The sequence below is a fragment of the Triticum urartu genome, chromosome 3 (assembly GCF_003073215.2).
Source record: "Triticum urartu cultivar G1812 chromosome 3, Tu2.1, whole genome shotgun sequence".
Classification (NCBI taxonomy): Eukaryota; Viridiplantae; Streptophyta; class Magnoliopsida; order Poales; family Poaceae; genus Triticum; species Triticum urartu.
Window position 1 is genome coordinate 447,942,749 of NC_053024.1, and position 15,612 is coordinate 447,958,360.

General features: G+C 44.1%; 2 protein-coding genes across 4 annotated transcripts; both read left to right on the top strand.

Annotated features, from left to right (window-relative positions):
• Positions 1-80: 80 nt before the first annotated feature.
• On the top strand, positions 81-5,369 carry LOC125544285 (GDSL esterase/lipase At1g28600-like). Of its 2 annotated transcripts, none has more exons than XM_048707906.1 (6): positions 81-432; positions 556-774; positions 1,551-1,699; positions 1,812-2,088; positions 4,592-4,854; positions 4,965-5,057. In XM_048707906.1, the coding sequence occupies exons 1-6, from the start codon at positions 150-152 to the stop codon at positions 5,040-5,042; spliced, it is 1,269 nt and encodes a 422-aa protein (XP_048563863.1). In that variant the 5' UTR covers positions 81-149; the 3' UTR covers positions 5,043-5,057. The 2 variants fall into 2 exon arrangements, with proteins under 2 accessions (XP_048563863.1, XP_048563864.1); XM_048707907.1 differs by lacking the exon at positions 4,965-5,057 and adding an exon at positions 5,127-5,369 and having other exon boundaries at positions 82-432.
• Positions 5,370-7,528: 2,159 nt separating this feature from the next.
• On the top strand, positions 7,529-13,017 carry LOC125544287 (GDSL esterase/lipase At1g28600-like). 2 transcript variants are annotated; one of them, XM_048707910.1, is made up of 5 exons: positions 7,529-7,898; positions 7,994-8,218; positions 11,864-12,021; positions 12,144-12,420; positions 12,692-13,017. In XM_048707910.1, the coding sequence occupies exons 1-5, from the start codon at positions 7,649-7,651 to the stop codon at positions 12,967-12,969; spliced, it is 1,188 nt and encodes a 395-aa protein (XP_048563867.1). In that variant the 5' UTR covers positions 7,529-7,648; the 3' UTR covers positions 12,970-13,017. The 2 variants fall into 2 exon arrangements, with proteins under 2 accessions (XP_048563867.1, XP_048563868.1); XM_048707911.1 differs by having other exon boundaries at positions 7,533-7,898; positions 11,873-12,021.
• The last annotated feature ends 2,595 nt before the right edge of the window (positions 13,018-15,612 follow it).

Sequence of the window (15,612 nt, forward strand, 5' to 3'; positions counted from 1 at the left end):
GGGAAGGCGACAAGTGGCCGCTGACTTGTTGGCCCCGTATGCTATCTCGGGCTCCTTGGCCATTTGTCTGGACTCTGGCGACGGCAGTCCCGAAGTTTATAAAAGGCAGAAAGTCGCACCCTTGCACGCCTCTTCGAACAGAAACTGGCATGGCCATGGCTTCCTCTGCCTCCGTCTCCGTCTCCGGGAGAGGAGGAGGCTTCCTCTTGCCGGCCGCGGTGCTGCTAGCGGTGGCGGTGGTACACGCGCGGGGGGCGCCGTGCGTTCCGCGGGTGTTCAGCTTCGGGGACTCGCTGGCGGACACGGGCAACTTCCCATTCCTCTACGGCAACGACTCCCGCGAGCCCGCGCTCAGGACGCCCTACGGGGAGACATTCTTCCGCCGCGCCACTGGCCGCTTCTCCGACGGACGCCTCATCGTCGACTTCATCGGTAAGCCGCGCACCACCACACCGCCTCGCCTCCATCGATCGCTCGGCCGGCCAGCCGCGCACGCGCAGTATACTAATTTTAATTTGAATTCTGATGAAACTCGCGTGGGCGGGCGTGCCGCAGCGGACACCATGGGGCTGCCGTTCGTGCGGCCGTACCTGAGCGGGCGAACCGCGGAGGACTTCGCGTCCGGGGCCAACTTCGCGGTCGGCGGCGCCATGGCGCTGGGCCCGGACTTCTTCCGGGGGAGAGGGGTGCCCATGGGCGACCGCATGCACCTCGACGTCGAGATGAAATGGTTCCACGACCTGCTCGATCTGCTCTGCCCCGCCGACCGGGCTGGTAATCCCAAATTTACTTCCTTCTCTTTCTCCTTGCCCACACAAGTCTTTTGACCTGGATTTTTTCGCTAGTATTAGGGAGAGAAAAATTCTACTGGCACCGGTGTGAGGCTGCTGCTGGGAGTAGTAATATTTGTTGCAGAAGATGTTGAAATTTGTACTGCTTGAGTTTCACTACAAACCACCATCACATATGTAAAACTGAAATGGAAATTATACTCCCTCCGATCCATATTATGATATTAATGTCGCTGATTTAGTGCAATTTTTATACTAAATCAGCGACAATTAATATGGATCAGAGGGAAAGTTGTACTACTATCAAATCAGCGACAATTAATATGGATTGGAGGGAAAGTTGTACTAAATCAGCGACATTAATATGGATCGAAGAGAAAGTTGTACTAAATCAGCGACGTTAGTAATATGGATTGGAGGGGTATATTTGGTCCCCATTAAGAGATTTACACGAGATGATTATTAAGTCACTGGAACAGATATGATACATTAATTTCAGAAATCAAATACTCTGCAAGGGGAAACATTATTTGTAATTCTGCATTATGATGGGACTGCAAATAAATAATAGCAAAACTTGTAGTAGCAGCTTTCCTTTGGGGATTATTTTACAGCTCTACCAGATATGACTATCTGTAAATTTAATGTGAGCCCGTGGATGTTCAACTACTGTAGAGCGCATAAGTCAATACTTTCTTGATAGTTTTTAAACTAAGATGCCATTGTTACATATGGCTAACAACACTGTTTCTTAAACAGATTGCACGGGCATGATGAATCAATCTCTCTTCTTGGTTGGAGAAATTGGGGGCAATGATTATAACATACCTCTTCTCTCTAGGGTTCCCTTTGAGAAGATTCGCACGTTCACTCCGAGTGTTGTTGCCAAAATTTCTTCTACAGTCACTGTGAGTCATTTACTGCTGATACAATTGTTGTCGCCATTGTTACTACTTGAATCGCAACTCAAGAAATTGTAAAGGAGTACATAGTTAGTAATGCACATGAGTTCATTTACAGGAGTTGATTGGTCTGGGAGCCAAAACATTGGTAGTTCCTGGTAACCTCCCCATTGGGTGCGTTCCAAACTACCTGATGATATTCAAGAGTGACAAGAAGGAAGATTATGAGCTAGAGACTGGTTGCCTACGGTGGATGAACGAATTCTCGAAGTACCACAACAGACTTCTCATTGATGAGTTGGAAAAGTTGCGTAAGTTTCATCGTGGCGTGTCAATAATCTATGCCGATTACTATGGAGCTGCTATGGAGATCTACCGTTCCCCTGAACAATTTGGTGGGTCCCTTCTACTTTGTAGTTTATAAATTAACTTGTAATCTCTCCGATCCATAGTTGTACCAAATCAGCGACAATTAATATGGATCGGAGGGAAATACAAGAAATAGACATTTATACTAGTTTTTTTTAGAGGAAAAGGGCTCACCGCCCCGGCTCCATTGTATTGACAATGAAACCAATATATCCGGTACACAAGGTTTAGTGAAATGCAGCCCACAGAGGAAAACTTCAAACACGCTGCCTCAGCAAATAGGGAAAGGACCAAATTTAAACAGTTCCGAAAACAAGCAATTCTGACCAATACAAGAACTACAGCTCTGACCAAACTCTCCCCCAACTCACACACGAGCGCCGGTGGGGATTTGGAGTAGCCATCTGCCGCAGAAGACCCAGAAGCTCATGCAGATTTCCCAGCTTCAGAGGAAAGTAGCACCAATGCGCACGGCGAGACAGTGCTAGCCGGGATCTGGCCACAGCAGCAGCGGAGGGTCTCTCGCTAGCTTTTCCAGCTTCTTCACCAGAGTCACCACTCTCTCCCTGGCAGGGCCTGAGCACAGAACCTCCCAGGCAGACAAGGTGGACGCAGTTTTGCTCCAAATAGCCTGCATGCCAGACCACAACACACGGTTGAAACACATGTCATTTCGATATTTCCAGAGGGCCCAAAGAGCTGCTGCATGAGGTATAATATCAGCAGTTTTAGTGTTATTTACAGACCACCAGTTCATGAGTGATACCAAATCTAGATAATTGGCATACCCAGTGATATCTGAAAGCACTCTCCAGAATTCAATCGAAACAGCAGAGTCAAAAAATAGATGATGACAGTTTTCAGATTCAGTACAAAATAGGCAAGAAGCATCAGGGATGTTCTGTCTTTTCTGTAGGTTATCCCTGGTCAGGACTTTAGTTTAGCTATCAGGCAGAGAAAAATCTGAACTCTGGGGGGAATTTTAATCTTCCAAGTTAAAGGAATATCAGTAGGAAGAACCCCCCTAAAATTAATGATACTGTAAAGGGATTTGACAGTATAAATGCCCTTCGAGTCATAATTCCAGACAATGGAATCTTCACTGTCATTAAGCTTTAGATCTTTCACAATATTGAGAAGATCATTCCAAGCCTTAATCATATCTGGAGAAAAATATCTTCTAAAAGTGTTTTTCAAGTGTAAGCCATCCCAGACTTTGCTAATAGAAACATTGTGATCATTAGCAATAACATAAAGGCCCCAAAATTGAGTAGCTAAGGTAGAGGAACCTATCCACTGATCTTCCCATAATCTAGTCCTCAAACCATTGCCAAGCTTCCAGGAGTATCCAAATTTAGTGGCTTTGGCATCCCACAAAATCCCTTTCCAAAAGGGTGACACACCAATAGAAGAACTAGCAAAGATGTTGGGACTTTGGGTCCTGTATTTAGAATCTACAATCTGTTTCCAGATTTTACCATTATCCATATGTATTCAAGAACCATTATCCATATGGTATCTTTAAACCCAAGTAGCTAGCAAACATAGGTTCAAATCAGCAAGGTTGACATTTATACTAGTAACATATTGCTTTCTAAATCACATGAGCCCAACATCATTTTCTTTTGATAGCAGTAGGCAGTATCTCCAGAAATGACAATGCAAATAGCCAACTACTCTCTCCGTCCCAAAATAAGTGTCTTTGATTTAGTACATAATAGAAGTGTGTTTAATTGGGTTTCTTATGAAATAATCTTACTAGTAACACAATCAAATCACTATTGAGTAAACATAGCAGAAGCTTTCAGAAGTGCCATTATTGTAACATCAAGCACAACTTGGTTTTGTTTTGGTAACATAAGGTGATATCAGATACAGTAGCATTATTTACTCTTAATAATTTCCTTCTGTATGTTTATTCAGTGTCCCTGTAGCTACTATAGCCTAAATACATGATTGATATGTACTCCCTCCGATCCAAAATAAGTGTCGCAATTTCGAACTAGGGTTAGTTCAAAATTAGTTCAAAACTGCGACACTTATTATGGATCGGAGGTAGTATTAAACATGACATCACTTTGATTGAGCTTCAGATTTGAGACGACAGCTACTTTATTTTTTTTGGAAAATCTACAGGAGCACTGTCAATTCCATTAGAAGAGTAGAAAAAAGGAACTTAGATCAGGCCAAACCCTCATGTACGAGGCTTTGCCTAGATAAAAGGAAGAAAATGATCAAGGAAGCTAACCCCCATCATCCTGTACAACCCTGGAAAAAGCTAACTCTTTCAACCTCACCATTTCTTTGATCTTGAATGTTGTGTCGCTAACATCCTCAAAGATTCTGGCGTTTCGGTCTCTCCAAATCTGCCAAGCGCTTATGAGACGATGCCATCGAAACACTTCCTGGATGCTACTTTCACTAGATAAACTAACTATGCTTTAGTGCTCCAAGAACACATATATTCATCGACAAGAACATGTTTTCCTAGTTGATACCATGCTAAACATTAACACATCTATTACTCAGGGATCGATCATCCTTTAGCAGCATGCTGCGGTGGAGGAGGACCCTATGGTGTGTCCATGACTGCAAGATGTGGATATGGAGAATACAAGGTGTGTGATGATCCACAAAAGTATGGATCATGGGATGGTTTCCATCCCTCAGAAGCTGCATATAAGGGCATCGCAATTGGCCTTCTAAGAGGAACATACACACAGCCTTCAATTTCTACCACCATCAGTTCATGCCCACAACTTACTGAACTCGGCTCTTCCGTTGAATACAAGGTCCTCTATGACTTGTAACTCTGTAACTTAATTTTTTTGTTACTATTAATTAATTATAGAAATATGTTTACTTAGAGATGTACAGATTGTGACATTTTGCCTGATTACAGAACTGCGGTACTGTTCCACACCTCACGGTTGTTGCTCAAGTGATTGGCTGGCTTTTATTTTTCGTTCACTTTTTATAGCACAGGTTTTATACATTGTTGTTCTGTTGATTCGCCCTCTTAAATAATTTTTTTTCCTATAATTATTTGGTCCTAACTTCGTAGGGTCCTTTTCCCCCCCTGCTGTTTAAGAGGAAGTAAACACATCGGTTGCTCATCTTGGCTGCTTGGCTGGTGCGGCTGAAATGTTGGTTCTTCTATTGCTGCTTTGGTAACTCATATTTTTACTTTGTCACATTAGTTAGCGATGATTTCTGATCTCCTATATAGCGATCATCCCTGATCCCACATCATATTCTTCCAGTACTAGGTGGTAACAAATACTTGGAAAAAGCTTCGCAGATTCAATTTTATTTTAACATTTCTCATATCTTTGTGTTGAGTTGTGTTCACAAAAACAACAAGGGATTTACAACTTCACAGAAACTAAGGGTGATTATCAAAACATAGAAATAGTAACAACACATGACCAAAATGTCATGGTATCTCAAAAACAAGAAAAACGGATGATTTGTTGAGGATAATCCTTTGGATGCTACGGATAAAAATGTACCCCCTTTGTAAAGAAATATAAGAGCGTTTAGATCACTTAGTGAGAGTGATCTAAGAGAGAAGGGAGAGTAATTTGTAGACGCTGTTATATCTCTTTACAGAGGGGGTACCAGTAATTTCATGTGTTGCCTGATCAACGAGAGAAGGGAGAGTGGAAGACGCAAGATACATTGAAACTTTGAAAAGAATTCTCCCATGAGGTTAGAGGTCATGTTTGGTTTCCTTTAAAATTTGTAGAAGAAAATATTACCATGTGAAATTCCTTGAACACGATTTTTTACATGGGATTGCAATCCATCAGTTGTCCTCCAAAATGCATGTCTATTTGCTTCCTAATTCTCCATATATGAGAGAGTTTTGGGCCACCCTCCAATCCTCCATCTTGAGTTTCTGGTTCTACTACTAGTGTTTCCCGATTAAGGGCCTGTTCGGATCCTCTCTGCTCCACAACTCCTCTCGTGGAGCAGGCGGAGCGGCGCCAAACGCTCTAGCTCCGCAGAGTCTGAAGCGTGGAGCGGAGCTGGCTCCGGTTCAATTTTCTGGAGCAGGTAAAACGGAGCTCCGTAGATCCGGGAAATGAAGGAGTTTGTGGAATTTACAACGACCTGCCACCGATAAGTGAAACACATACCGGTTCGTGTGATATGTCTCTCTCCCGCTTGTACGTCTTCCGCTCCATAATCTTTCTTGGGCCAGCTTTTCTACACGAAAGGCCCAATTAGCTATGGAAGCCAGAGTTCGGTTGCCGAACACGTTTCATTGATCGGGAAAGCTCAATCGGAGCACGAGCCAGCAAGCGGAGCGCGGATTTAAAGATTTGGAGTGCCGAACAGGCTCTAAATGAAGGTCGTTAGGTACCGCCGTACCGCCATGGTAACACCTATCGATTCTGTTGTTGGGAACTAGCAGGGGCAAGGGGAATATCTGGCTGAGGAGTTAGAGGAACTTCGGCAACTCTACTTCACAAGATGTCTCCGCTTCAAAAAAAAAAAACTTCACAAGATGTCTTTTAGCGAAAAGAAAATGATACAACCATACAAGTGTTACAGACCTGTATCTTTGTAATTATTCATTAGGTTCAACAATATGGACATTTTCTGACCCAAATTTGATAAAAATGTTCACTGTTAAGGAAAATGCCAAAGCAGCGGACTTCATTGTATTGGAGGCAAAAATTTATAAGCTTAAGTATACGGAAATGGTAATGCGCGAACGTTCGCTGAGGATGCAGTCCCAGCGACACCCCCCCCCCCCCCCCCCCCCCCCCGCCAATCATTGGATTCAGTTCACGTTGGATGGCATTTTTTTTAAATAATCACTGGCAATTCTTTTCTATAATGACAATTTCACCTTTCATACATGGCATTTCTCTCAAAAACGCATGGCAATTTTAGTTATTTTGACATGGCAAGTGGGGCGTTCGCTGGCAATCGCCCGCAACGAATGTTCGCCGGATAAACGCGTTCGTAGTATATGGAATTCAAGGGATAGAATTACAAATAAAATTAAATTACAAGGGATATAGAATTCTCATACATAAAGTGGCAGTTCCGCTTTTTGGCACGAGTTCACATGAGTCCGAATTCAAAAAAAAAGAGTAAAATTTTCCCGCGCAGTGTGATAAAGTGGAAGACCATGTGCACCTGTCTCGAATCTGCCCGCCGCGTGTGTCCGGCTTTGAATCTCATCTCATATAAACAATTTAGGAACGAGCGAAGCGTGTGGCTTCTTTATCGTGGTGCTCATTATCCATCCTCTCTCTCTCATAAAAAATGGATGATGCTCCCCCAAAAAATCACTCCATGGATGACACAGAAGCCATTGACTTCAGCCAGGCCCTACCTACCGTCCCAACCCGAAATCATTTGAGGCGCACTGATAATTTGAGGCGCTGTCCGCATCATCTGGCAGTGGCCGGTGAAGATCGCAGCCGCAGATGGCCCCGCGAAAGCGAGTTTGGTTGGTGAAAAACGTCGCGTCGTCTTCTTCCCCTTGGCGCCCCGTGGAGCCATTCCCCGTCCACTCCCACATTCCCACGGGCCACCGGGGAGAAAAAGATACCTTCCTCTGCCTCCATGAGGACCATGACGGCGATGGCGGCGGCGCTCCTGCTACTGGCGGCGGCGCAGGCGCAGGCGCGGGCGGACCCGGCGTGCTACCCGCGGGTGTTCAGCTTCGGGGACTCGCTGGCGGACACGGGAAACTTGCTCTACCTCTACGGCAACGACTCCTACGAGGCCGCGACCAGGCTGCCCTACGGCGAGACCTACTTCCACAGAGCCACCGGCCGATTCTCCAACGGCCGCCTCATCGTCGACTTCATCGGTACGGTACAACAACCAACCGCCTCGCTGGATCCATCGGCCAGCCAGCTTGGTAGCAAGAGTATGTATACTAACTTGAAATCTGTGTGGGCGCAGCGGAGGCGCTGGGGTTGCCGTTCGTGCCGCCGTACCTGAGCGGGCGGAGCGCGGAGGACTTTGCCGGCGGGGCTAACTTCGCCGTGGGCGGCGCCACGGCTCTGAGCCCGGACTTCTTCTGGGAGAATGGGGTGCCCGCGTTTCGGGCTGACACGGTGCACCTTGACATGGAAATGGGGTGGTTCCGCGACCTCCTCGGCCTGCTCTGCCCCGGCGACGTCGCCGGTATGATAATTCGGCCCCTTCTCTTTTCCGCTTTGACATGGACCTTAAGCCTCAGTTACTTTGCAATTTCAGTATTTTATAAGGCGTACACGCTATTTTCAGAATCAAGTTTAACCAATAAAACACGACTTATGTGCGATAAATTTTATACCATTGAATTTGTATTAAAAAAAATTCAGTGATATAATTTTGAAGTCACAAAACCTATACTCCTTTCTTCCCAAAATAAGTGCCGCTATTGTACTAATTCAGTGACATTTACTTTGGGATGGAGGCAGTATATTATTAGTCCAATTAAAGATCATTGTGAAATCTCGTGCACGCCCGTAGTAGAGGTAGTACAAGCAGCGAAACGTTTTTCATCAATCTATTGAGAGAGTGTGCACTTTCAGATTAAAAATGTTACACAAAATGGTTCTTTGCAGCATGTGCTTCCGAGATATATACAGTAATTCATAAAAATTATATTCTAGTGTGTTTGGAAAACAAGGGCAAATAGTTTGTCTTTTATATGCTTGTAACTTTTAATAGTAGAATACCTTTTGCCCCGAAGAGAAAATAATTTTTGATGCTTGAAGAGAACTATTGGGCATTCCTTTCACGTAACTTTTGCAAGCACACAAAAAACTTGAATTATTATATTTTTTTTCTGGACTCCTAATATATTCAGAGAATTACCTTTGAACCTGGAGCAAGTGCTTCTGGGTGACTTTTCATTTTTCTTCTCTAAAAACTCTAATTGTACATTTTATTTTGAAACTTATTATTCAACTGTGCAAGTGTAGTACTCACTCCATCCAAATATACATGGCCTAATACGTTTTTTGATGTTACCTTTGACCATGAATTAGAGCAGTAATATATGCCATGCATGTTACACAAAGTATACCATCAAATTCGTATGTGAAAGGAGTTTTTAAAGATATAATTTTTGCATCATACATCTCATATATTATTAATCTTATGAATGGTCAAAGACAACCTTAAAAAATATATTAGCCTCTATATTTGGATGGAGGGAGTACATCTTTGAACGCTTCGCCTCACCATCAACTTTTTTTTTCGAAACGGAGGCAAAAGATTTGCCTTATCTCATTAATTAAGAAAAGTTTGGAAATACATAGCCGTCCGTCATAAGACGATCCAAAAAATAAGCCTACTCTCGCAGCATTAAAGAATACAGACGCTTAGCCCCCGCCAACCTCCATAACACAGCATTAGTCTTAATCTTAGACGTGATTACAGTTGACAAGGATGACACATTTCTAAATACTCGTGCGTTTCGCTCGTTCCAAATCTCCCAAGAGACCAACATGACAAGGGATGCAAGGCCCTTTCTCACGTTAGCATTGACGCCCACCGTGTGGTGCCACCACTCCATCACGGTGTGGAAGTTGCTCCAGCTAGTGATATCCAGATTGGTCAAACCCATCCAATTTTTGATCTCCCTCCAAATGCGTGTCGTGTATCGGCATTGGAAGATGATGTGCGCTGCTGTCTCCGACTCCCTCTTACAAAGCTGACAGAGACCACAATTTGGCCATCCTCTTCGTTGAAGTCTGTCCGCCGTCCAAACCCGATCCTGGATGATAAGCCAAGCAAAGAATTTATGCTTTGGCGGCGTCCAATTGTTCCACACGGCAGACTTCATTTGTGACACCGTAGAGTCGTCGAGCTGAGCTTTGTATGCCGAGGATATCGTGTATTCGCCGGACGACGAAAGCTTCCAAAGAATAACATCATCCACCTCCTCGTCGAGGAAAACCTCACGTAGTCCCACCCAAAGCTCATAGAATTCAAGAAGGTGCTGGACTGTGAGTCCCGAACTTGTCTTTATCACTTTGTACGTTGGCTCACAACATCTCTGTCCTCGCTCAACACCACTATGAAGTATCGACTTCACCTCACGGAACCTAACCTATAGACTGGCCGTTGGCTCGATTTTTTGTCATTGACTTTGCCTTGTAGATGCTAACCACTACCCAAGTTGCATCGAAAAAGAGAATGTTTTGATATATATGTAACCAGATATAATATTTTTAAAAGTTAATCAACGACCAACAAATTAAATAATTGAATATTAAGAAAAACAATGAAATGCACCGAGTAAACGAAATAGGTAAAAAGTTCTAACAACCTGTCATGTGTGAACAACAGTTGCAGAAAAAAATGTGCAACAAGATAATAATAAGTTCCCAAAAAGGCTGTTAGGAGAACAAAGTGCAACAAGTGGACGTATTCGGTGCATATACCTACTTGCTAATTTATTTCCAGGTTGTTTGGTAACCTCTAACGTCTGTTTTCCAAATTGGATGGTCTGGTTGCACAACAACAATGGCGTAATGGATACGTTTTCAGTGCAATAACATGCTGACAAAACAACAACAACGAAAATCAAGAAACTGAGTACCAAGTTGTAGGTTAGAATCCAACACCTCACACAGTACTTATTCTTCCTAAAAACACACAAAAATATGCATGAATTTCCATGTAAGATTTAATGGTTGCATGCCAACTAGGAAATACTCCCTCTGTAAAGAAATATAAGATCGTTTAGATAACTACCAGAGGCAGTACTTAGCAAATCGTTTACTTAAAATACATAGAGGGAAGAACAATTTTGCTCTCATAACTTAAGGCGAAAGTGGTGAGTATCTATTAAAGTTCTTAACTACGTGTTTGTCGATCTAGAAAAGGGAATTCTTGCAAAAATGTTGCAAAGGTGTTGTTGTTCCAAGAATGCTGGAAGGGGAATACTTCCTCTGTTCAAGATTATTGGGCATGCACATGCTTCCAGGTCCTCAACTTGACTAACCAAATATGTGTTATATGTAACCAAAAGTATATGTTTAAAAACTTTATTCGTGTAACACATATTTGATGACATATAGCACATATTTGGTTAGTCAAATTGATGACCTAAAAGCACACACAAGTTTCATAGACCCTGATGGAGGGAGTACTCAAATTGCTTGGAATAAAGAAGCGAAGAGACCATAACCAATGAAGGGTCATATGTTCTTACTTGCTCCATGATAAAATAGAACACAATTATACTTCAAAAGAGAAAATCTACTAATGAACAATGATGTCGATATAGGCAGAACAATTCATCGGTAAGAAGTATATGTTGTATTCATGTTCTTGTGATGATCAACTAATGGTTTCAATTGAATGCAAGTAGCCACACATTCCATATCTCCGTATTTCAGTCATTATGGAACATGCCTACTGAGTTGTAGCCACAAAGTAGAAATTTCAGCAGAGACACCACAAAACTTTGGTGTTTGTTCCAAAGGAGATATAGCTTTGCGGGTAGAAGTTGGAAAATATGAAATATTTCCTGTGACATGATTTGTGAAAGTGGTGATACAATAACACTACAAATAAATCAATTTTCTATCCAAGATTAAACTCCCAGATTACACTCTAATGTGCTAAACAAATATTAGTGGTAAACTTGATTTGAGCCTTTATACTGTTGCACTATTGTAGAATACTTACTTAAGTGTTTGACACTTTGTCAGAACTGTTCTTGCAAACTACGTTGTCTTCAATGCTGTAGAATGTTTTTTAGTACTTCCTGAACACTATTTGTTAAACTAGATGTTATATTTACATACTGATTCAATACCACATTTATAAATGAAATAGATTGCATGGACATGATGAGCAAATCTCTCTTCCTGGTTGGTGAAATTGGGGGCAATGATTACAACCTACCTCTTTTCTATGGGGTGCCCTTTGAGAAGATTCACACCTTCACACCAAGTATCATTGCCAAAATCTCTTCTACTATCGCCGTGAGTCATTCTGAATTGCTCGTGCTGTTGTTATTGTTATCGCCGGTGCTACTATTGAGTCCCAACTCGAGAAATAGTGCAGACGTACATAGATAATAATGCACAATGAATTGAGTTTGCAGGAACTGGTTGAGCTAGGTGCCAAAACATTGCTAGTTCCCGGCAACCTTCCAATTGGGTGCATCCCAGCCTACCTCACAACATACAAGAGTGACAAGATGGAAGATTATGAACCAGAGACGGGTTGCATCCGTTGGATGAATGAGTTCTCACAGTACCACAACAAACTTCTTGTGGATGAGTTGGAAAATTTGCGAAAGCTTCATCCTGGTGTGGTGATCATCTATGCTGATTACTATGGAGCTGCCATGGAGATCTTCTCTTCTCCCGAACAATTTGGTGAGTTCAAAGCCTTCTATTTTTATTACTATGAGAACACTTCGTATGACACAAGAAAAATACTTGCCAACTAACATACCAGTCTCTGGTGTCTTTTCAAAGAGAACATATTCCATATGTATCCATATGTTGCCTCTTCGATTGACCATTTAACAAGCTAGTTGGCAAAGTTGACAAAATTCTTTATAGCTCCTAGAAAAACATACATACCCATCAGGTGTAACATTCTTTTTTTTGACCCCCATTCTGCGTTGCATTTACTATTGTTCAGGGATAGAGGATCCTTTGATGGCTTGTTGCGGTGGAGGAGGGCCATACGGTGTGTCCGCAACTGCAGGATGTGGGCATGGAGACTACAAGGTATGCGATGACCCACAAAAATATGCATCATGGGATGGCTTCCATCCCACAGAAACTACATACAAAGGCATTGCCATTGGCCTGCTAAGAGGTTCATATACTCAGCCTCCAATTTCCACCACCAGTTCATGTCCACAAACTACTAAGCTTGCTTCTTCCCTTGAATACAAGGTCCTTTACGACATGTAATTCTGTAACTATATATGGTTTAAATATGATGAGTTTTTTGCGGGTGAATGGCTGATGGTAAGATGTAGCCATGCCAAAAGGTTCTAGTCCATTAGATTACAATGAGCACATACACACATTATACTCACACGACACACAACCTACATATCTATTTGTGAATTACTAAATGATTTTTCAAGAAGATAAAGCGGGTGTATAATTTTCATTTTGTATTTGCTGGATGCATATGTTTTGTTCATGCATGTGGCAATAGAAAATGATCTATAAATTGCACGAAGTTCTCCATCCAACTTCAATCTAGTTGAAGTGCCAAATGCCTGACCCACTGTACCTACACCCAAACAATTGCTCCATCATTGTTACTACTAGACCATGATAGCGCGCGTTGCTATGCCCATCCATTTTTTTCAATAGAATGATAAGAATGTCTATAAATATGACACTGCACAGGAAGTTAATTTACATATCAGTTGGTATGAAGAAGGGATTTGAATATATTTGCAGCAAATTAGTGCGTTATCATCAAGTGCAAGCGCAAAATAAATCATAAATGAATGTCTAAAGCATAAGTAATCATGCAACTTTAGTAATGGATAAAAATAAAATCAATATGAAGTGCAACACTAAGATTACATATGACTAGAATCAAGCACAAACCATCATGCAAAAAAATATGAGACTAGCAGCAATCTACGTTCTTCTGTAAATTGAAGTAGTACAGTCTCATCATGAGAATCTGCATCTTGCAAACCATCTTGAAGCAGAGATATAATGGGTGAAAAATCAACTCTTGGCTACTATTATTTATTTGTTCTCCAATAGATAAAGGTAAATACTCAATAGTCAATATGCCAACATGGGCGCTTGATTTTTAAAGGAAATGCAACCTACACATGCAGGCACCAATGGTGTAGCAAATGAGCATACTGCTTCTTCCTAAGCTCTAACGTCCTTGTACATGCTACACTCTTAGCCTCCAAATTAGCCACCTCCTTCTCAAGACCAACCATCTTGGATTCCGACCGTGGAGGCTACAAGAAGTCAGTTCTATGATCGCTTCCTGCTCCTCTTTGTGATGCCTCCTGATCTTGCTTTGTTCAAGTTGCTTCTTAAGATCCTAAATATCAATTTGAGCATTGCAAGATTTGTTGTTGAACTTGCACCTAATTTGAGCATCAACAAAAACTCCGTTGCTATAAAGTGGTTGTTGTCGGCGTTCTGGAAACGGGGTCCCAGACTTGCCTGCCTGCGGCCCACGGCGTGGCTGAGCTAGCAGGCCCGTACGGCCCATCTTCATAGACAGGGGATTCAAGACCCTCGCGAGACGGACGACGCAAGACCTCCTCAGGAGCGGCCTCGCCAGGCAGGCTCACGAGGGGCAGAGAGATTAAGGCAAGGCAAACCTCGCGAGGTCCTCGTGACGTGAGCCATGACGATCGAGACAAGGCGGGCGCCAGGCGGGCGCCAGCGCGCACAGTGTCCTTGCTTCCTCTTTGGTGCCAAGGGGGCAAGCGCAGGCGCGGAGTACCGAGGCATCAAGCAAAGGTTTCCATATTGGTGCAACAAGACCAAGACCAGAAGGATGGCAAGACGGAGGTCACCATGGAGCCCAGGACGGCGTCACCACCAGAGCCTTTTGCAGGCGAAGACTGCTTTTGTCAGGATAAGCTGTACTAGCTGTCCCCTTTCAAATTGGCCGTTGTTGGCTTCCTTCCCACTCAATATTTGGGGAGAGGACCAGGGCCTATATAAGTAGAACCAGCCACCACAGTAGAGAGGGGATCGGATCGAGAGCAGATCGAGAGGCATTTCACCCACACAAGTTCACCAGGCACAAGAACACCTCAACCTCAGGAGGCTGTTCTTCCCCTTGTACTGTTCATCATCAGGCCAAGAGACAATCCACCACCACCACACTGGAGTAGGGTATTACACCACAACAGTGGCCCGAACCAGTATAAATCTTGTGTCTTTCTGTGTTGTGAGTTCGTCGAGTTCGTCCGCGAGATCTTAGAGAGCTAGGGCGTGGATCGATAGGGAGAAAACCTTCGCACGCACCCTAGTGTTCGAACCCTGAGGGTTTGCCGGAACCCGTGATCCGACATTTGGCGCGCCAGGTAGGGGTGCGCCGAAGCTTCTTTCCGTCGCTCCGCGCCCCATTGCTTCGCCGTCTCCATGGCAGACGCGCGCCGCACTCGCGTTGGGCGCCGGGCTGCCCTCGCCGCCCACGTCGCTCAGACGGCTCCCGTCGGCGGGCCACCTCGTCGTTCCCCGTCGCCTGCCGCCAATGCCACCACCGGCGCGGCGGGGAACGAGCAGAAAGCATCCACGCTGTACCCCTCGGTGCGGCGGGACGGCCACACCGCCACTCCATCGCTGACCCCGGCCGGTTCTTCTTCCCATGCACGTCGCCCTCCCATGGACGCACAGGCCGCTCTCCTCATGGCGCACGAGCTCCTGCGCTACCGCCCGGTCGACGACCTCTACGAGGACTGGCTCGACCGCATCGCCGAGCTTGTCCGCGCCGCAGGGGGCTCCCCTGCGCCGTCCCTCTCTCCGCCTCGCCCTCCACCAGCTACGGGCGACGTAGCTCACGGAGCGCCTCCACCACCTCTGCCCCAAGACGGCGCCCTGGCGCCAAGA